Raw genomic sequence first — 21,592 nt, 5'->3', positions numbered from 1 at the left:
GTTCATTAGAGTCTGATTGGGAGCTCACCTATGTCTCATTTCAAAACTTCAGTGAACAAAAATGCGTGCATTAGAAAGAGGAGGCACTGTGCTGGGCATAATAAAGGACTTTTTAAGTGTACGAGATTCAGTTCCTCCATTCCAGGAACTTTCAGTGTACTGGAAGAGCAAAGCACCAGATCACCCGCCTCCATTTCTCAGCCGGGACGCCCATTCAGCAAGCGCTGATGGATTGGGCCCTGTTGGATGAAGGAGGCCTTTTGGCCCTGGCTGAACCCTGAGCGCTGATGGCTGTCCTCTGGCCCCCGCCTCTCTGTGCCGACTTCATGAATCATCGCGTGACAGTGTACTCCGGGGCTCTGCAGAAGGAGCGCACGGCTGTTATGGGCCATGTTTTACATCGAGTTTCTTTTGGTCGTTGTTGGCAGTCACTGAGGCCTGGTAGGGAAACACCCCTTGATATTGCATCCTGCTGCTGAGCCGGCTCCTGTTGGCTAGAATCTGGGGGACTTATTTCTGAGCCATAGGAAGGTCAAGTCTCTATATAGCTCCCGGGAACTCATCTACATGTCTGACTCTGTCTGGCTCTGCAGTTTCTTAAGCCAAATGAAAACCTGAGTGTTTCAAATAAGGAATTCCAAATTCTCTAGATTTGGCATCGGAAAACAACAATTAACTATAGTCGATGTCCCATTTCCTCGTTTGGGTATTTCTGCTTGTTTACTTCATTGTATTAAACTGCTCTGATGTAAAATGAAAAAAAATGGTTATGAAACTTATACATGTAGAATGACTCCATTCATCAAATGACAATATATATTCAATGTCTATACACGTGGACCGAAAACAAGGCCTTAGGTGTTTCCCAAGAAAAGTGAGTAATGATATCCCTTATTAATCATTCCTGGTGGTGCTGATTACCAGTGAGTCTTTGTGCTTTTGTTATATTTTCCAAATATTCTACATCTCTTTTTCCAAAGGAAGTTTTTGTTAAGAATTAAGTAATTGTGTTTTTTTTTTAAAAAAAAAAACATACCAGGATGAACATCACTCTTAAAAGAGAAAATAGTCTAGAAAACTTGCTAAAAGGAGTTTGTTTACTTATTTAGTACTTTTTATGTGCCAAGCATCATTTCAAGCGTTTTATTATTTTTGAACTCATTTAATCCTCTTAATACCTAAGGAGGTAGGTTCCAATCGGAACCTATTAGTTTGGTCCCCAAATCTGTATGTTTAACCACTAAACCTTCCTACCTTATCTTCACATCCTTTCATAAAGTCATCGCCTGCATGGGTTATAAAACATGAAAAACAACATGAGCAAGACCCCAGCTTATTAAGAGAATGTTCTGTATTTTCATATACCTGTTGCCACTGGAAATATTAGCATGAGTAGTACTTTTTCTCATCTTCGGAAGTAACCATTAAGAATGGTTATTGTCCCCACCTCTCAATGTCATCTTCACCACCGTGCATCATCTGCTGACAGTGAACTTCAGGGCTCTGAAGAAAGAGCTAATTTTGCTGACTCATGGTACACTGGTTAAACCGTTCCGTTTCATTTGCCTGTTTTCAGCTCTATGTCCCGTAGGTTGCAAAAGATCTGAGAACAAATTGAAAGGTAGGAAATAACTATGATATAATTATCTTAAATTTATTTTTAGCCAAGGGGCCTTGTCTTGCTCTTCATTTCAAAGCATAAAGCGATAAATCAGCAGGATGATGTGGGGATTGTCACAATACCTATTTTCCTCACCTTTTGTGACTTGAGTCTCAATCTCTCAGTTCTTCTCCAGTTTTCTGTTATAAGTAATTCTTTGCAGGAGTACCTTATCTTAGAGAGCACAGTGGGGTACATACTGCATGAGGTTTTATAAAAACAGTCAAACAAAACAAAGGCTGTAGACTAGTAAGCCTAGTTTATAAGGAAGCCATTGACTTAGAGGCTGGAGATCTTGGGGACTTGCAGATTTTGCCACAGAGTAGCTGCTACCTGCTGACCTCTGTGACCTTCAGTTTCTGCCTCTTGGGAGCGAATGAATTGAGCTTAGGTGACCACGCAGGAGTGTTGGGGATTAATGTTCAAAGGTTTTGCTTTGATCCCTAGACCGTGGACAGCCAACACAATGTATTCCCAGGTTCTCTGAAGCCATCGGGGCCACTGAAAAGATTATATATGATATTGTTTTAATATTTTTTCTTAGAAAAATGATGGTGGTAGTATTCAATAATTAACAGCTTTATGGTCCAAAGCTGACCAAGGTTTTGATTGCTTCTTGTAAAAAAGTAAAAAGAAGACATCACCAATGTCTTCTGTAGCTTCAAAGCGTTACTGCGAGCTTGAAGACGAGAAAGCTGGAAGTGTGTGGGATACTGTTCCAGCCTACATCTTGGCTACCTGGGTTTTGGGGTTTTTTTTAAATCTTTCATCCAGTGATGCTTAAATTTCATCCAGTGATGCAGCTGCTAGTCAGTGCAAGATTCGAGTCGCTGACTTTTTATTTTAAAGTTTTGTTAGAAATAGTAGTAGGGTGGTACATTGATTTTGTTATTTGAAAGAGATAGTGAATTGTATAATAGAAGATAGTGTTTTGAAAAATCTAGACAAAAAGAGAACATTGAATTTCCCACGTTGCCGACTTTGTCAAGACCGATTGTACTATAAATAACCTGATCACTTTCAGAGTGTGATTTTATTTATTAACTCTTGTGGCTATACTGTGTTGGTTTAGCCGCGCTATTAAAAAGACAAGAGAAAGTCAAAACTTATAGAAAGTCAAATTCTAAAGCATAGCAGCAGAGACAGTAGTCTTTGGTTATACTAGCAAATGTATATATAAATAATATCCAGCTAACATATAATTACCAACACATTTTTTAAATTAAATTTATTGGGGCAACATTGCTTAATAAAATTATGTGAGTTTCAAGTGTACAATTCAATAATACATCATCCGTATATTGCACGTGCGTTCACCACCCAAAGTCAAATCTCCTTCTGTCACCAGGGACTTGACCCCCTTTACCTTTATCTATTTTCCCTCCTCCCCCGCCTTTCTTTCCATTAACCACTAAAGTGTTGTCTGTGTCTATGAGTTTTTGTTTATATGTCAACACATCTTTATATTGTGAATAAATAATGGTCTTTGGTGGCTTTTGAAAGGTTGCATAATTGAAGTTTCTTAGATAGAAGGGTGCGTGCTGGGGAAGGGCATTCATGGAGAGACACAGTGTGTGCAGTCCACTTCCTTAAAGGTAATTTAAGTCCATGCTGAAGTTATGACACAAATGGGTATTTGCATTTTCATCGAAAATGTGTTTTCCAAACCCCTGTGCATGACCATTAAGAACTGAAGGTAAGATATTAAGAGGGACGTGGAAAAGCCCGACGCTAACAGAACGGTCTATGAAACTAGTGTATTTTCTCAGATTGTAAAACAAAACCGAACTGGTAGAAGTCTCCATTCGGATTACATTTCATTTCCATTTTGAAAACCACATTCGAGACAAGCTAAATTGTATTTAAATTCCCTTCCAGCTACAGGCACCCGCGCTTCACTGTGTAAATGTCACTGTTGATTTTCATCTAGAACCAAAGAAATTGTCAGACTATAAATGAAATAGGATTTTATTTTTAATGGTGAACCCATCATTTTGGCACTTAGTGTGTCAGCTGTTTAATACAACATTTTTCATTAATCTTTTACTTCCCATTGCCTTCTTTCACTTAAGAAATGTTTCTTTATTTAAAAGTGTTTAGATTTTGAGTTTTGAGCACAACTTACCTCCTTTGTTCCTTGCCTTCTTTCCCCTAAGGCAACTGTTAAATTGCCAAGTGTTAAAATGGGAAAACAATATGCTTTTAGCTCTGATAGGACTCCGGAAATCACGATTATTCATTTCAAGAAATATTTCTTGAGCAATTGCTGAATTAGCTTTTACTAGGGGATGTGACATGTAATAAAACAGTATCTGTCCTCATGTTGCCTACGTCCTAGGGAGTAGGGAATGACACAGGAAATCAACAGAGAGACATATAATACACTCTCAGGTGGGGATGGACGCAATGGGAAAAATAAAAACAAGGAGAGAGCATGATGGGTTGGCTATTTTAGACTCATAGATCGGAGAAGGTCCATCTGAGTAGTTGATCTTTCTGAGCAGGGGCTTGAAGGAAGACAGTAAGCCATGAGAATCCCCAGGAACAGCATGACTCAGGCAGAGGAACAGGGCCAGGTCCCGGGAGGGAGCCAGCTGGTAGGTTCCAGAAAAAAGCCTGAAGCCAGGATAGTGGTGGGTGACAAACTCAGAGGGGCATCCTGAGGTTGGACCATGTGTTGCCCTGTAGCTCAGGTGTGGACTCTGGATTCTATTCTAAATGTAACAGAAGCCAGAAGAGGATTTGGGGGGATGGGAGAGCGATACAGTCTGACTCTGGTTTTTAATTTAAAGGCTACTCTGGCTGCAATGTAAGAGGCAAGAGTGGAAACAGGGAACCAGTTCAAGGCTGATTCAGGCGACGGTGGCCGGGACTAGGGAGCTATCTGTAGAGACAGGGAGGCCAGGCCAGGTTCAGGATACATACGGGGAATGAATAAATCCAAGCTCTACTAGAGCACGTCTTATCCGAGGGTTTCTCAGGGAGTGGGAGTGGCAGGTGGCATTCTGTACCAACAGAAGCTCCCCATCTTCAGCAGTTCGCAGGATGCATGGTTTTTACGTTGGACGCGACCACCATGTTTGGAGGCTTAGCCACATGGGGTGCAAAAGGAGACTCTAGTATTGCGAAAGTTAAGACTTTTCCAAGATGGGGCTGTAAAGATCAATGAGGTCAAAATGCAACGCTGATGTTTTTGCCTTGGTTTTTTTTTTTTTTTACCTTCCTGAAGAAAATCGGTTTGATATTGGCCGGAACACAAAGCGCAGCATAGTTCCGTTCTTACATTAGGTTACAGTGCTTGGCTGTATGTCAGCACTGGGCATGGCCCAGGTGAAGAGAATCACTCTAGGATTCTAGAACCTTCTGGGATGAGGTGTTTCTGTTCAGCCTTTCATCTGATCTAACAGAAACCAGCATGTTTTATTTCGTTCAACCTGAGTGTGAAGGGATCTTCAGATATGACTTACTTTTTCATTTTTAGTAAGTTGGCTAAAAGCCAGAGGTGTTTGAGGAGGCGCAAGTCTGGTCTCACCTTCCTTCCCTGCTTGCCACATCTCTCCCCCTTCACCTGGCTCTTCCTTCTCCCCAACACAGACTTGATTTGTTTCTCATGGAACTCTGTTCCAGTTCCTTCTTTCCCTGACTCGCTCGGAGCATCGGTCTCTGTTCCCATTCTCTTTGCCTCAGCCATACGCAACATCCCAACTCAGTTACATTTTACATCTTCCCAAAATAGAAGCAACATCTTATCGTTTCACATTGCGAATCTCTTTTCCCGTTCCTTTTCCCGTTCACATTGTTGCCTTTTAGGAAAAGAATACATCAGCACACTTACTCACCTTCCTGCCCTGCCCTACTCCGTGAAATAGCGTTGGTATTCTTTGGAGCGCTCTACAAAAGACAGTCTTTTGTGCTCAGTAGAAAGAGAAGGAAAAAAATCGCTTATGAAAAGATATAATAAATGTGTAACCCTCTTGTTAGGTACCCATTTTCAACCACTTTTGCTTGAAAATGGGGCTTTTAGGGGTTTGATTTGCCTCCACAAATTGTGGGGAGAAGTTGACAGAAAATGGAACCCAGGAGATGAAATAAAGAGAGTCAGACGGCCTACTGGAAGGGGTAGGAAGGGGGCAGGCAGGTAACAGAGGGGCGATTGGAGTGGGGTTTGGTAAACCAAGGCCAGGTCTACCATGGAGCATCTCAAGGAGACAAATGAAGAATCCCTCTGCCTTCCCCAGTTAAGGGGAGAGCGGAAGTCCTAGCACAGGAAGGATTTCAAAGCCTGAAACCCAGACCTTAGACTGGGCAACCGGGCTTGCTTCATAGGGAACAATTGCCTCGATTGGCGACGCAGGCTGTTTCTGGAAACGGACGTGGTGGGGGTGGAGTAGGCAGCAAGCCTGCAGTTCTTGCCTCTCTGGTGCGGCAGCTATCTGCCTAGGTATGTGTAGCCTAGAACCCCAGAGTTTGGATGCTCTTGTGTCAAATCCCAAGGAGCAGTGGGGGGCCATTGTCACCCACTGGCCTTGATCAGGTGAAAGTTCTCTTCGTGCTCTGTATGTCCTGCTTCTGAGGTAGCCCAGGTCTGGCATGCATTGTCCTTGGAAATCTTTGCACTCTGAGATTTTACCTAGCGCAGCCTTCAGGCGTATGCAGCATCTCAGAAAAGTGGATCTCTACTTGCAGGAACGCAGTACCCATACAGGGGATGGGCTGAGGCACTGCGGCTGTCCTGCGCCTCTGTATGAGCTGTTTTCCCAAATCCTAATTCTCCTTTGGCTTGTTTGTAGAGAATTGTGTGGACCTTTTATACTTTGCTTTATGTTAAAAAATATATATATCTGATTTAAATCATCCAAAGGCTTAGAAATTACAGTTCTCTTTCTTTTACTGTTTTTCCCAGCTTTATTTATATGCATTTGACATATAACATTGTATAAATTTAAGCTGCACAATGTGATGATTTAATAGACTTATATATTGCAAAATGATTACTACAAGAAGCGTAGTTAACACGTCCATCACCTCACATAATGACCTCTTTATTTGTGGTGAGAACTTTAAGATCTACTCTCTTAGCAACTTTCCAGTATATAACAACTATAGTCACCACACTGTACATGAGATCGCCAGCACTTATTCAGCTTATAACTAGACGTTTGTCCCCTTCGACCAACATCTCCCCATTTCGCCCATCCCCCAGCCCCTGGTAAACACCATTCGACTCTGTTTCTTTGAGTCCATCCGCCCTTTTTAGATTCCACGTTTTTTAGATTCCACATATCAGTGAGATCATACAGTATTTGTCTTTTTCTGACTTATTTCGCTCAGCACAATGCACCGACGGTTCATCCGTGCTTTCATAAATAATAGGACTTCCTTCTTTCTCTGAACCAAATAACATTGTGTTGTGTATATACATATATCACATTTTTTTATCCATTCATCTGTCGAAAGACACTTAACTGGTTTCCATACTTGGGCTATTGTAAATAATGCTGCAGTGAACATGGAGTGCAGCGATCTCTTTGAGAAGGTGATTTCATTTCCTTCGGATATACACCCAGAAGTGGGATTGCTGGATCTTATGGTGTTTCTAGTTTTAATTTTTTGAGGAACCTCCATACTGTTTTCCATAGTGGCTGCCACTAGTTTACACTTCCATCAACAGTGCACTGCGGTTCCCTGTTCTCCACATTCTCTCTTGTTACCTCTTTTTGATAACAGACATCCTAACAGGTGTGAGGTGATACGGCAGTTCTTTTTTTTTTCTTTTTTGCTACTATACATCCCTCTTGAAGAAACAAAATAGACCCTTAACTTTAAGGACCTTTGAGATGGTAATCTACATTGAAATAGCCTAGATATAGATGGTGGGGGAGGGTCCCTAAGGACCACCTCCCCATCAGCTCTGTGTCCTCAGGCTCACTGTGGACCTCCCCTACCATTGCTATGCCACACAATTTAGTTGATTTGAATTTAATCGAACTACTCAGATGCCCTTACGAATGAACCCTCCCCTCTCCCTAAAAGGCAAATTTTCAAAACCGCCGCCTTTTATAAACAGATCGAGCAGAGCGTGTTACTAAAACGGGCTTGTTCACACCAGCCAGGTCGTGGAAGCCGGTGTGGTCTCATTTACGGCGCTGCTCACCATCAGGTGATCATGGAACACACAGCTTCCCCCTCCCTCTCCCCCAGACACATTCCTAAAGAGCTCTTTGTCACCATCAGAACACGCTCTAGTCTCTGAGGGGAAAGTAACTTGGCAATTCATAGCCACTGGAGATGAGCTTTTGTTTTATGTGAATGAAGCACTTGCGAGAAGAGGCACTAACCTGTCAAAGGAGAAAATGAAGCGAGAGCCCCTGTCTCCCTCCCGTGCGCGTGTGAGCCCTCTCCTGGCGCTCTAGGACCTTCTTTTATGAACGTTTCTTTCTTGAGCATTTCTTTCTCGAGCGTTTCTTCCTTGAGATCTGCAGGGAAAGCCAGGGCACGAATATTTTTCACAAGTAGATAAGCTACTCTATTTCATCACAAACTGTATTTTAGCTGTGTCTTTCCCCTTTAAAAATTCGATGTCAATGCTTATGAACTTGGGAATTACTTTCACCGAAAATGACTCTCTCCAGTTTCTTCTTATTCTTGTTAATGATTTTGCTGCTGCTGACTTATTTCTAACAGCTGTGTAACCCGGATCAAGTCAGGCCCCGGAAGGCAGCTTCAATCCAGAGGCATGTTAATAAGAAACACTAAAGATCACTGAAATGCAGTTTTCATTCTTACCGAATAACATCAAAGAACTCCCCCTCAAGAGGCCTCCCATTCATAAAGCACTCCGCAACATACTAAAACCAACTCCCACGAATTCCTAGCCTCCCCGCCACTCCGGTGACCTTGTGTCTGTCTTTCAACGACCGCAGATCTCTTCCCCCTCTCTCTCTCCAGTCGTCTGCAAAACTTTCCCCTCCATCCCAGCCCACTTGCTTCCAGCCATATCTGTTCTTCTCTCATTGGCTCCGCTCTTTCCGGCCTGAACCCAGAAGGCTGACGCTCTCCCGCTCACCTCCTCGCCCCATCACCAGGCTGCAGCACAACGGAGCAAAGAGCATGAGCCCCTCGGGCCTGATGGTGCGGTGCCTTGTGGGAGCGCGGGGATGCTCAGTGCTCAGGCTTGTCTCTGTCCTAGTTATTGTCTGAGAATCTTTTTCTTTCACAGGAATCCACTTAAGTCAGAACTCAAGTAAAGGAATTAAATCAGATGGACATAGAGATGTACATCTTCACGCGCGCGCGCACACACACACACACACACACACACACACACCATATACCTTTGGCCAAATTGCTCAGTGTTTGGGATGACTCTGTGGCAGCCACATTAAATGGAGAAGTGTTTCTGCAACGGTCATATAATTTTCTAATCCTGACCAACCATCCTATAAATTCACCACTATTGATCTTGGATGGCAGTGAAGAACTGACCACAAATGAATCAGCAGAAATTTATTGCCAGTCTTAGAAAAACAACTCGCATTTCAGGCCCTCTTGATGATGTTGGAATCTTATTAGTTTCATGTACAAAGAAGGGCAGGCGGGGCACTCTTAGTCATCTTTTCGTATTTACTGGTACCGCTTTATATTTACCCTGAAAAGAATATCACTGTGTTTATTTTAGATCCTACTTTATAATGTATTTTTTTTAAATACCTGACCTGAAAAGGTTTATCCGAAGGGTAACATCCATTAGAGAGAGGATACGTGTTGGGAAAACATGTTGCAATATTTCCACAACCGTATACAGAGGTAATTTTTCTTTTTATCAGAAGTTCACTTTACTGCACATCTGTGAGCAAGTCGAATAAGAGCATGGGGGCTGAGTTAGACTGCCTGGGTTCAAGGCCTGGCCCCAGTCCCACTCACTAGATGATGCAGCTACATGAGGGAATGCTCTGTGCCTCGGTATTTTTGCCTGTATGTTGAAGACAGTACTGGCTCTACCCCATTGACCTGTTATGAGTATTAAACGGGTCGTTGCGTGTCAAGCTTCAGAACTGGATCCCAAACATTGAAAGGCTCTGTATATGCCAGCTCTCCTTCCTCCTCGTTCCAGTGAAGGAAGAGATCTTGGAATCATTGCTCGGTCTTCATGCTAAGACCATATATCACAGTTATAGCAGTAATAGCAGAGGCCTTAAAATGAAGTTGTCTTTCAAAATAACAAGTTTGGTGAAGGCCCTGAAGTAATTGCTTTACTGTATTTTGGAGAAAACCCAGTTTTCTTCCGTTAAATTCAGTGGTGGTCAAAAGGGCATTTTAACAAAAGGTTCACAGCACGGACTCGCTCGTCGCATTGATGTCTAACTTAAGGAGCACAGGGGTGGCATCTTGCACTGATAAAAGGCTCCAGAGACATGACAAGGGAGGGTCTCATAGTTTCTCTGATGTTACTCATGAGGTTGGGGGTCTGTATAACTTTTATTCATATCTCTGTGATCGACAAATTGGTCCAAATCCTTTTTGAATCCATTCATACTTTAAGCCTAGATCATCTCCCAAAGAAATTTCTTCCTGTGCTTTGCAGTGAAACAAAACAAAACAAAACACAAAACCAACTTGGTGCTTAAGAGCCTGGCCTGGACTCGGGCCAGCCTGGGCTTGCACCCCCCACTGCCAGTCACCCCATCAGCAACGTATCTCTGTCACTGTAGAAGGGGGTTATGATACGGGTCCCAGACAGTTGATGTATGGATTAAATCAAAGCAAGAAGACAGACAGCTGGGCAGGCTGTCGTCTTGAATGGTTATCGAGGATGTTGCAAGAACCCCACTGAGCGAGAAGAGCGGAGAAGACTTAGCTGGTCTCTAACTTTTCAAGAGGCCCAGCGGTTGGTTCTGTGGTGGGTGGACAACCAGCTCAACAGGACAGTCAGAGCAGGCCCCTGAATCCTCCTGCCACTCATTCTGTTTCTCCATTGGGAGCGGTTACTGTGTGGCATAGAAATTACACCCCCTCCCCAGAGAAAGCCCTAGTTTGCGTATACATTCCTACAGGAATCCAGACTCGGTTTGGATCTGCATATATGTCTTTTGTCAAAGCTTGTCAGAAGATGAATGTTTAGGGGGCCCTTAATGACTGGATAATAGTCCCCTGGTCACTGAATAATGAGCCACAAATGAATGAAGGAAACGTATTGTCTGGCCTCTGAAATGATTAAGTGATCCAAGAATGGGGCCTGCAGGGTTCCAGTCTTAATTATTAAAGGTGCTGTAGTGAGAGAAGCTTTATCACCTTCTCGTCCTTGCAGCTGTGGGCACCTCTCGTTTTGTCCTCTTCGAAGACAAGGACACGACCCTAAGAATGCTGAGGCCATAGCACCCTGTGCACACGTGTCTCTACTCACTCAGTTCACTCAGAGAGCTCTGTCACCTGCCTCCATGTCACACAGCTGGGAAGTCACAAAGCCAGGGCCGGAAGAGAAAGGCTCTTCAAAGCAGTGCTCCATCCGTCCCGCTGAAGGGGAAGGAGCTGAGATCAGGTTCAGTGGCATTCCCCTTGCCCCTGGGGTAGACCACACCCCCCCATGGGAACCACTCCCTATTCTGAGTGTGATGACGCCTCCCCATCCCCAGCTGAAGGCCTACCTGTTGGCGGAGGCGGAAAATAGGTTCTGGCAGATGTTGCATCTGAAGCTCCATCACCACCAGCGCCCCACCAGGGGACTGTAGGATAGACTCCACCCTCTCCAGATTCTCCGTGGCTTCTCTCGCTGGCTATGTCCTGGTCTTCTTCACGTGTTCTTCCTCACCCTCCTCAACCCATTGGTCCATCTCAGGATGTACGTTCCGCCTTTGTGCGCTTGCTTTCAGAGAGAGGCAGAAAGCCTTGGATGGAGTTGGCTGGGGTGTTTCCAGGGGAGATGGCTGCGAACAGCCTGGAGGACGGATGCTCATCCTGTAATGGTGGCTTCAGCTCCAGGGCCTTGGTGGGGACATCCACATCCTTGCAGGCTGCAGCCAGACCCTTCTGTGGGACTTGCATACCAGGTCTTCTTAGACAGGCCCTATCAGCCTCTTTACATCTCTCTGCGCCCTCGGGAATTCTGTGTGCTGGCCATACCGAAGGACTTGCAGGAGCCCGTGAGCCATGTTCTCTCTGGCCTCGAACCCACTTCACCATCCCCTTACTTGAATCTATCCTTCCAACACACACTAGTGTTCTCAGAACTCCAGTGGGATGTGTTACCTCCTCCAAGACTCCCCCAACCTTGCTGAGGGGGGTCCCCGCCTTCTGTGCGTATCACAACCGCCCCACACATGTGCTTCTCATAGGGATAAACGCTCTGCGCTCTACTTGTTCATTTTCGTATCTCCTCCCGCGCTGGCTGGGAGCTCCTTCAGAACAGCTCCTTTTCCTAGACGTAACCCCAAAACCGAGTGCTACATTCTCTGACACGTAGTAGATGCACGATAAATATTGCTGAAGTAAAGAAGGCAAGAAATGCAGCAAGGACAGCAGGGGAGAGCCCAGCACTGGACTCAAGAACTGAAAGCAGGCAGTTCCTTCCACTTTTTCACGTCTGAACTGAAATCAAGACGTGTTTTTCCCAGACCATTGTGGGCCAGAAATGTGTCCATAAATTGCTGTAGTTTACAGAGAACTCATAGGAGTCAATAAGAAAAATGCAACAACTCTCATAAGAAACAAAAGGGCAAAGGATATGAAAAGATGCTTCACAAAGAAGGAAGGAGAAATGAATGATCCACCATGGGAAAAGCATTCGGTATCATTAGTAAATTTCAAAACATCAAACCAATATGAAAATTAGATACCATTTTCACCCTTGAAGTCATTGCATATTTTTTAATGCCCCTTTTCGGTGAGGGTGTGGTAAATGAGTTTTATAAAACACTGAAACAAGACTAAATAGAGCCAGCATGACCACAAGCATTTTTATTATTTTTACAATCTCTGGTTTTCGAATATAAACAAGCATTAAGTTTCACTAGTGAATAAAGATACAACAGGCTTCCGAGAATTGCCGTGTCACTGACAGTAAGTTCTTTGGATCGTGAGCTGTCATACTTCCCCTAGTAGCAACCCAGCGGCCAGACACCTCCACGTCTACTCTCCACAAATCTAAAGTCTAAAAACGTAATTTTCCTGCTTGTTATTTCTGAACGACTTATATTTGTACACCATTAGAATTTAATGTATCAAATAACCTCATTTTGAAATTAGTTTTTCCTTTCTTAGGTTGATCTGAGTCAAACTCTGAAAAGAACTGAGAATGTTTGGTATTAAATGCACCAAAGCCCGGTTTAGAAACGTTCAAAACATTTAGAATGGGTGGTTTATGATGACCCTAGAAATTGTTCAGTAATAATTATGGCATTGAAAGGACACAGCCACTTTCCGCAAGTGAGGATACAGTAATTATCATGAAGGGACCACATGACTCAGAGAACCGATAATGGCAGATGAGGCCCTTCAGCTGGGTCTCTGCTTTGAGCACAAGGTCGTTGCAGATTTCGAGTCAGCCCTGGTGACCCGTGGCAGAGCGGCATGTGGCCGGTCAGCGCATGCTCAGGGACGTGCTCCAGTAGCAGAGGGCTTCTCAGAGCACGAGCCTTCCCCTCGACATAGCTGATTTTCCTCGGGCACTGTTTCCTGGCCTCTCTCCTTTCCCTTCCGTGTCCCTGCATTGCTTGTCACAGAGCCCAGCATATAGTAGGTTCTCAGACTCTACTGCAGAAATGCTTTCCAGATGAGGAGAGTTTAGAAGGGCACCCCAGGGTTAACTATGATCAAGTCACCAAAGCCTTCACTGTTCTCGGCGTTCTAATGCCTCTGCAACAAAATTCTGTTCAGATAGTATAGTCACTAACCTGTTGCTGTGAAAGATAAGAAACGCAGAACTGTAGTTTGTAGATGAAGGTGTTAGGAGCAGTGACCGAGTTCAAAGGCATAACACAGTAACATAATAGTTAAGGATGCGACATGGGATCTGAAGTCAAACACCTCCACCATTCATGAGCTGTGTAAAGGAAGAGAAGGAGGGAGGGAGGAATATTAGCTGAAAACTTTTCAAATTTGACCAACGGTGGTAACCCACAGATGCAGGAAGCTCAGCAGCCCCCAAAAGAATAAAAACTGGGGGAGACTGGCTTATCCCGCTTCCAGCCACAGCAGACATCCAGCCCCAATATTGTCCCTTTATGTTGCATCGCTTAGAACTGCACCAATTGGAGATAACTGATTTAACACGAATCATCTTCTGATTGGGCATCCCAAGGAGGCCGAGATGATATAAGTTTGCAAAATGGCCTTTGAGACATGCTTTGACGGAAAGCGGCAGTAGATGGGGTGGGGACAGAGCCTCTAGGAGAGCTGCAGAAGGCACTGGAGGCTTGGGGAGAGGCTTACACGGAGATGTAAAATGGGTTTTGAAGGGGAGGTTCTTTGACATCAAAGATGAACTTCATCTGTTTAAAATATTGGCCCAGTTCAAGCCTTACCTGAAAGGAAGTGTTTCCTTTCTCCTCTCTACCTCCCTGGACCCCATGACCACTTCCTCCCAAGACCAAGTACCGAGTTGGTGGGTACTCTCAGTGAGTGGTTCAGCTGCATTAAATTAAATGGGTTTCCGTGGCGTAATGGAAATGAAACCATATCTTCTTATGTCGTTTCTGTGCAAAAATGTACTTGAGGTGCAAACCTGTAAAATGTTGGGGTTTATTGATTGTTCTCTTTTTGTCGTTGTTGTTGTTTTGTTTTTTTAACTTTCAAGTGCACTCATTGCTAGAAAACACCGGTAACTTAATTCCAAACAGATCTCTGACTCTTCCAAATTCCCAGTTCCAAATGGTTGAGAGCCATTAGTGGGACTTGAAGGGACTGGTCCTCTGTGCCATCCCGGCATTGCTCATCAGTGGAGGCTCCTGAAGCTGCAGGTGCTGAGGGTTGGGGGAGAGGAAGAAACAATTAATTAAAGAGAGGAGCTATGCTGTGAAGAGACATCTCAGCGATATGACCTCTTCCTCCACTAAAGATGAAGAAGTTACTTCTTGAGGCACAAAGCTGCTGGGCTTATTAGAAAGTCGAAGTGATTTTTTGTATGTGTGATCAAGAGGCTTTTGCTACATTTTGAACCAAGCTACACATATTATTATATATTTGTATTATGTATTATCTCTGGTATTCTCAGTCATATAAATATTATTGTAATTAGTTTCATATTTACTTAGAAACTTGAAGTTTATGCAAAGCCTTCATCAGAGTCAAACATATGATTAAAGGAACTCTAGCTAATTATTCGGCTCGACCATCTTTGAACTCAAGAATAGCCCAACAGTATTCCATATTAAGGTCCAAAAATTCAATTAGATCTTAAGCTTGGAGCAGTTTATAATTAGTATAAATCACCTCACATGTGAAGAAAATAACTTTAAGGGAGTTTGGGGCAAGTTTTAGAAGTGAAAAGTGAGAACTTTAGAAATTTGGAGGCAGAAGAGATACTCGTAGCCAAGAGAGATTTTAAAAGATTTTATAAAGATAGACTTGGGTGGAATAGTCTTTGAATCAACTGAGAGATGGGAACGAAATTCCAGCTAGGGGAATAATATATATTTTAGCTCAAAAACCTTAGTGTCATTCAGCCAGGTATTTCACGTTGTAGAATCCACAGACCAAAGGTGGACTTGAAATGGGCAGTTTCACACCCATTGTACTTATATGCAAAAATCCAGAGAATGATATCATCATCATCATCATCATCATCATCATATTATTATTATTATTATTACTATTGTTATTATTATTATTATTTTCCCTCATTAGAGATCTTTTTTCTTCCTTGGAGAATTCAGAAGGGGAAAAAAATGGACCCCTGAGACAGAAAGGACCGAAGCACTCATTAGGTGAAATATTTATGTATGAACTAAGGTCAGCTCTCTGGTGTTTTTATTCTCTCTCTCTCTCTTTTAAAGGCTTTATTCAACACCCTCTATGTGCCAGCCACTTTGAGTAAAACAAAACAAAACATAACAAAAAAACAGGCATACAGAAACCAAGCATGATAAACTGTATCTGATGAGCCCCTGAAAAAGACCAGGGCTTAGCACACAGCACATGTCGAATGTATGTTTGTTGAATGCATAAACCAGTGGAGGCTTGAACAGCTGGTGGGGTGGATAGAGTCCTCCGAAGCAAAGGCCACCTTCTCCTAATGCAGTCTACTCATCTGTCCATCTTTGGTTTGTAGTGCCAGAGAGTCCCGCCTCTTTGTCCTTCTGGTAAAGGGTTTTCTTTCCACAGTTACTTTCTTTGGAACAGCCTTCACCCTTTCAAACAATCATTCTGCCTATTCTGCATTGGAATTTCACCTGTTCATTCCTGTGCCCTCGAAGTAGGCTAAGAGTAGCTGAGCCAATGTCCATGTTCAAGTGGAGAAACAAAGGGAGATAGAAGAGCAGTGTTGGGTCGTAGCCCCGGATTCCCTTAAATAATGACCCAGGGTATGGTTAAAAGATCTCTAAAATTATTTTTTATTTTAACTGAAATAATATAGGCACATAGTAAAAAGAATACTAAAGGCGTTTTATGGATGATAAATCCCCTTCTCTCCTCATTTGTTAACACAGTTAAGTCACAGTTTTTGGTTAAAGTAATTATTGATGTTTACGTTACGCTTTTTGTTATTATACCTTAATGAATTTTGTGCATTATGAATAGTGTTCCTTGCAGAACCAGCACAGTTTTCTAAAGCATCAGCTAACATTTATTGAACATTACTGCGGACTAGGCACTGTTTTCATATTATAATTCATGTTATTCTGTGTGTGAGACTAGGTACTGTAAATATTCCCATTTTACAGAGGAAGAAACTCAGGCACAGGTAGGGTAAGTAATATGCCCAAGTTCACATGGCCAGGTGTTCTAGCTCTAGAGCTAAGCTCTGAGCCACTGTGAATGTTCGTCTGTTGAAAAATCCTACCAAGTAAGGAAGTACTGGAATTTAAAGTTGTGTCAGGATTCTGGGACTCGAATTTTAGTTAGCTTGAGAGACAGAATGTTCAATGGGAGAAGCCCAAGGGGAATAAGTTTATGAAAGAAAGAATAATTTATTTTCATAAATATTTCTTGTGCCTCCATTTCCTGAGCATGTAATAATAATTAGTCTACCAGAAAAATCTTCATGCAAATTCTAAATGAAGAGGCAGGCATTCCAGAGCATTCGTTAAGATGCCCAAGATGTTGGAACAATTATGCTATGAGGACATTAGCACTGAATTTTTGAAATTTGGATAGTCCTGGAAAAGACGAAATTTCTTGTCATATGTGTCATGGATCAAAAGAAGCCTAGGTGAGAAGGTAGGAAAGTAGGTACAAATTTCACCATTGTAGGAAACAACTGTAAGATCTCTTCTTACCTCAGAGAGTAGCATATATAAGGTTCTTTTCCCTTCTTCCCCCTCCCCCACCTAATATGTACACTTACGAAAATTACTAACTTTTTTATGATTCTGGCATTATAAACTCACCCCAGCAATCATTTCCATCTATTTGACCCCTTTTAATGTTCGTTTTGTTAATTATAAAAATAATCTTCTATCTGCGAAGCTTAGGAGAACTGTGATAGGGCCAGTAAGTTGTCCAGAATGGAAGAATTGACAGGATCCAGAAAATGGGGACGATTCCATACTCACCTAAAGCAAGTCCAGCCCACTGATCCCGCTCCAGCTCTAAAAATGTTAACATGTGTACATATATGTTATATAGTTCACATTGAAAGTGAGATACAGAGATTTGGCGGGAAACATTGTGTCTTCGATGTGACGCCACAAAAACAATCCGACCCCTCTCTGATGCAATCTGAGGAATAAAATGCTAAAAATATCAACAAGGCTCTGCTTTTACCTCAGATCTGTCATGACCTGCACAGCTTGCAACTGTTTACATAGAGAAGACGGGGAGGTTCTGAACAGGGCATCAGTCTGCCGTTTTCTGACATGCATTTTAATAAGCCACCTGACGAGATCAACAGGAGGAAAAGAAAAATTGTGAACAGGTGTGAGGGAGCCAGAGGAAGATGGTCTTGCTTCCCTCCCTCCTCTTAATCAAGTTGGTGCATTGTTCTGGAACAGGGTCCTCCAGGCTGGTGACAGTGGCCTTGCTAATAGCCTCCACTGTGGGATCTGATTAAGGGGGCCCGAAGTCCCACGTCGATCCCCCTGTGCCTTAAACAAAAGGAAAACTAGATTTCTATAGTGCTGGATTCCCCGTCATAACCCGAAATGCTCCATTGGTCCACACAGAGGCCCGTTGGCAAGTGCCGTTCCTGACGGCTGCGTTGCCATGGAAATGCGTGACACATTTGTGATAAGTTGTCTGTTTCCAGATGGACATCTTCATTCCTTTGAGAAATTTGACAAGCCATTTTTAAGTATTTGCTTTGTACAAATTGTGGCTTATCTGAGGGTCTTGCTGGCTTTTTTGTTTTATGTCAAGATGGATTTTTGTGCAATGTGTTGTGTAAGTAATAATGATAGGTCTGGCTTTGTAGTCGTGGCTGTTTGCTTTTTTTTATTTCTTTCTTTCTTTGTTTCCAATTATAGTGTGTTCCTCTAACACAGCGCTGGCTAGCCAGCCGTCGTCGTGAGTGACACACTGAAACCTATCCTTTTTCTAAACTGGCGATGACTCTGTCTTGATGTTTTTTTTTTTAAAAAAGCCTGTATTTGGGATAATGCTGCTTTGAAAGCCATGTAGCCAGCAGCTTTTCCATTTCATTGAAGAAAAATATTAGAAAAATATTAATAGTTTGTCTCCTTCTCTCAATTCAGTTGTTTTCCCTGCAGGGATAAAAAGAGACAAGACTGAGTATTGCTCGGCTGCTTAGGCAGCAGCTCTCATGGGCTGTGGCCCAGCGGATGGGAGAGATCAGGGGACGAGGCAAGGGAGTCCCTCTCTAGAAGAGGCCTTTTTGCTAGGCCATCTTTCAGAAGCTTCTGCTTAGGTCCTAAAATGTGCCTCACCCATTCTATCATGGGAGTGTTTGGGTTCCGTAGCCAAAATCATAAGATTCACTGGAATTGCATTAAAATGTATGTGTGTGTGTGTGTGTGTATAATTCATACTTAAATAATTAGAGACTCGCCGTAAGTAATTAAGACTACAATTCAGATGAGTTAAATGTTAGTAATGATCCCAGCGAACCGTGGTTTATCAATATTAATGTCCCAAACTGAAGTTAAGGAGGCCCATCTTGAACTATTATTTTTGCCTTTATTTTTATCTCTGTGTAATTGTATTGGAAACATAATCTGTCAGTGTCTTTTTATTTTTAATTTATTAGCAAGTGCTTTTCCAACTCCTGAGTAAATAATCCTTAATTAAACGTGCCAGTTTTATTGATTCACTTTCATTTTTTTCTCTTCTGAGTACCAGGAATATGAAGTTCTTGTGCATTGTAATTGTGGATCAGAATCCATTGACTAACTTGTTAGTACATTTAGGACTTGTTTTCCTACAGGGCTCATCCCTGTAACCTCATACCAGTCTTTCTAATTTCTTTAGAAAGAAGCAGAAACAATAAACTACCTTGAATTGTCAGGCGGAAAAAAACAATTGGCTTAGCCATGAACATCGAGTCTTTATCTAAATACATGCAAACGCATTACTTTCATAAGGATGATAATTTTGAGAAATGTTTGAGCAGCATAATTAATGGGAGAAATGTTACGATCACAAATGTCTTTGGGAGATAGTGTGTTAAGGGATCGTATGAGGAAGCCTAAACCTACATAGAAAAGGGTATTATTAATAATAAGGCAAAAATTATATAAGAATATAGTCATCGTATCAAATTAATCACAGGTAATAAAAAAAACATTGTAACTGCCTAATCTGAAGTACAAAGTCTCTTAGCGGCAGACATCTTTCAGGTAACCCATCATAGAAATTATTCCATGCTGTATGCTAGGCAATTGTCAGTTTCTTGGTTAATGAAATTTTCTAATTTCACTTTCCTGTGATTTTTCCCAATAAATTAAACTAAAGATGACTCAGAATTGCACCTATTTTTGACATTAGAGTGCCCAAGTCATATCCTGTTGACAGGAATCTGATGAAAATGTCATTATCGTCATCACCAGACCTCTATCCTGGAGAAGAGCTTAAGTTACAAATTTGTCCTGAGTTTGTCCCATGACGTCTATCAATGTTGGGATTTATCATAGTCTCTCTCTGGCTGTTGTAAAGTCTAGGTCCCATCCATGGCCCACTATGCTCTGCAGCCTTGAGCGATATACCTATTAGAGCCATTGGCTATTATGGATCTTCATGCATGGGACTCTACAGAGAGATTAAAGAGAGAGAAAGAGAGAGAGAGAGAGAGAGAGAGAGAGATGCGAAATAATTGCAGACTACTCCTCATTTAATATGGAGATCACGAATAGGAAAAAATTATTTCCCAGTCGTTCATATCTATTTGTTGACCAATTAACCAATTAAGCTCTGGTCTTCAATGGTACTTTTTTTTTCAAAAGAGAGAAAGTAAGGTGTGAATGTACTGCTGAAAATTGCTGCCACAGGTATCATGAGCTAATATTCTCATAAGGAAAATATTCGTTCATAAAGTGAAAAATCTTCCTTCGACCACAATGTGATCGATGTGTCCTGATGTGTATCAGTTCCAGATCGTCTTTAGAGATGGAATAACCACTGTTTCCTCTCTGTGAAAGGACCAGGCAGGGCCGCTGTCATTAGCTGTCTTTGTGGTGGTAAACTTTTCCCAGCAGACAGAGGAGAGGGCCTCATAAAAAGAGTCTGATTAAGCTTCTTCTAGATGGTTTCAAATAAACCACAAGGACATGGGGAGAAGGATCTAACGAATTACGCTATTGGGCTTTCCTCACTGACACTTTCCGACCGTTATGAAAAAGTTATAACGTGTCTTTTTTGTTGTTGTTTTTGGTACATAGATGAATATAGGATCAAACCGGTGGAAGAGGTCAAATACATGAAAAATGGGGCAGAAGAGGAGCAGAAAATAGCAGCCAGGAACCAAGAAAACTTGGTAAGAATTGAATTTTCTTGGTAAGAAAAGAATTGAATGGTCTCATAAAACAATGTATTTTGGTGACACCGTTGTAATAAAATCTTGCTCTGCACGTTAAAACTGCGGCTTACACATTGGCACAAGATTTCTTGAAAACTCTGTCACTATTTATAGCTTGCCTGGAAGCTGCAGCGTTACTCCTGTATCCTGTTTGTTTCTGAATAAGCCCTTCTTTAATCTTGATAGAGAATGCTCCAGGGGAAACAATAGCAAAATCATTAGTGTTTTAGAATGGTTACATTTAAAGGAGAAAGCATGAGGTAAGATTGAGATTTATGGGGAGAAGACCATTATTTTCTCTTCTTTTTCTCCGCCTCCTTTAACTATTATCCAGGTCAGAGTAAATGCCTAAGTTTCATTATTCTGGACATACAGTGTGCTTGGGAAGCTGCCTTTCAAAGGAAAATAATGTACTTATAAGATAGGTCTTCATCAAAATAGTATTCCACATTCACGATGTTAAAGGTTTTGAGTTAATGTGAGTGTTGTAATGATCTGACGCAGAAAGTTAGGAACCTCTTTCTTTAATATGAATTAATGTACATATTTCACTTTAATATTCCATCTCTATAAAAACATTTAGCTAATCGTCATTTTAGATGTTTCTTAAAAGAGGTTACACATTGTTAAGAATATGCATTTCTTCGGTCGTGCTGGAGCAGAGTTGTTTTTATATTTTATTTTGGGATTAATTATTTGCCATTTTTTCATGTTTGAGCGAATGCATTTTTAAGACACTTGCAATGTCATAAAATATTTTCACTTGACTTGAACTTCTTTTTCTGTTTTGTTTTTTTTTTTTTTTAATTTCT

General features: G+C 42.0%; 1 protein-coding gene across 2 annotated transcripts in view; it reads left to right on the top strand.

The window, feature by feature from the left end:
• The window catches only part of CUNH1orf21 (chromosome unknown C1orf21 homolog), a 119,644-nt gene that overhangs the window by 11,297 nt on the left and 86,755 nt on the right, over positions 1-21,592 (top strand). For both annotated transcript variants that reach the window (XM_039881252.1, XM_039881251.1), the window contains exon 2: positions 20,644-20,738. In XM_039881252.1, the coding sequence (XP_039737186.1) occupies positions 20,644-20,738 (95 nt within the window). The remainder of the gene's footprint in view (positions 1-20,643; positions 20,739-21,592) is intronic.

Source organism: Pteropus medius, unplaced genomic scaffold, assembly GCF_902729225.1.
Source record: "Pteropus medius unplaced genomic scaffold, Ma_sr-lr_union100, whole genome shotgun sequence".
NCBI classification, from domain to species: domain Eukaryota; kingdom Metazoa; phylum Chordata; class Mammalia; order Chiroptera; family Pteropodidae; genus Pteropus; species Pteropus medius.
This window is presented reverse-complemented; position numbering and strand designations above follow the sequence as displayed.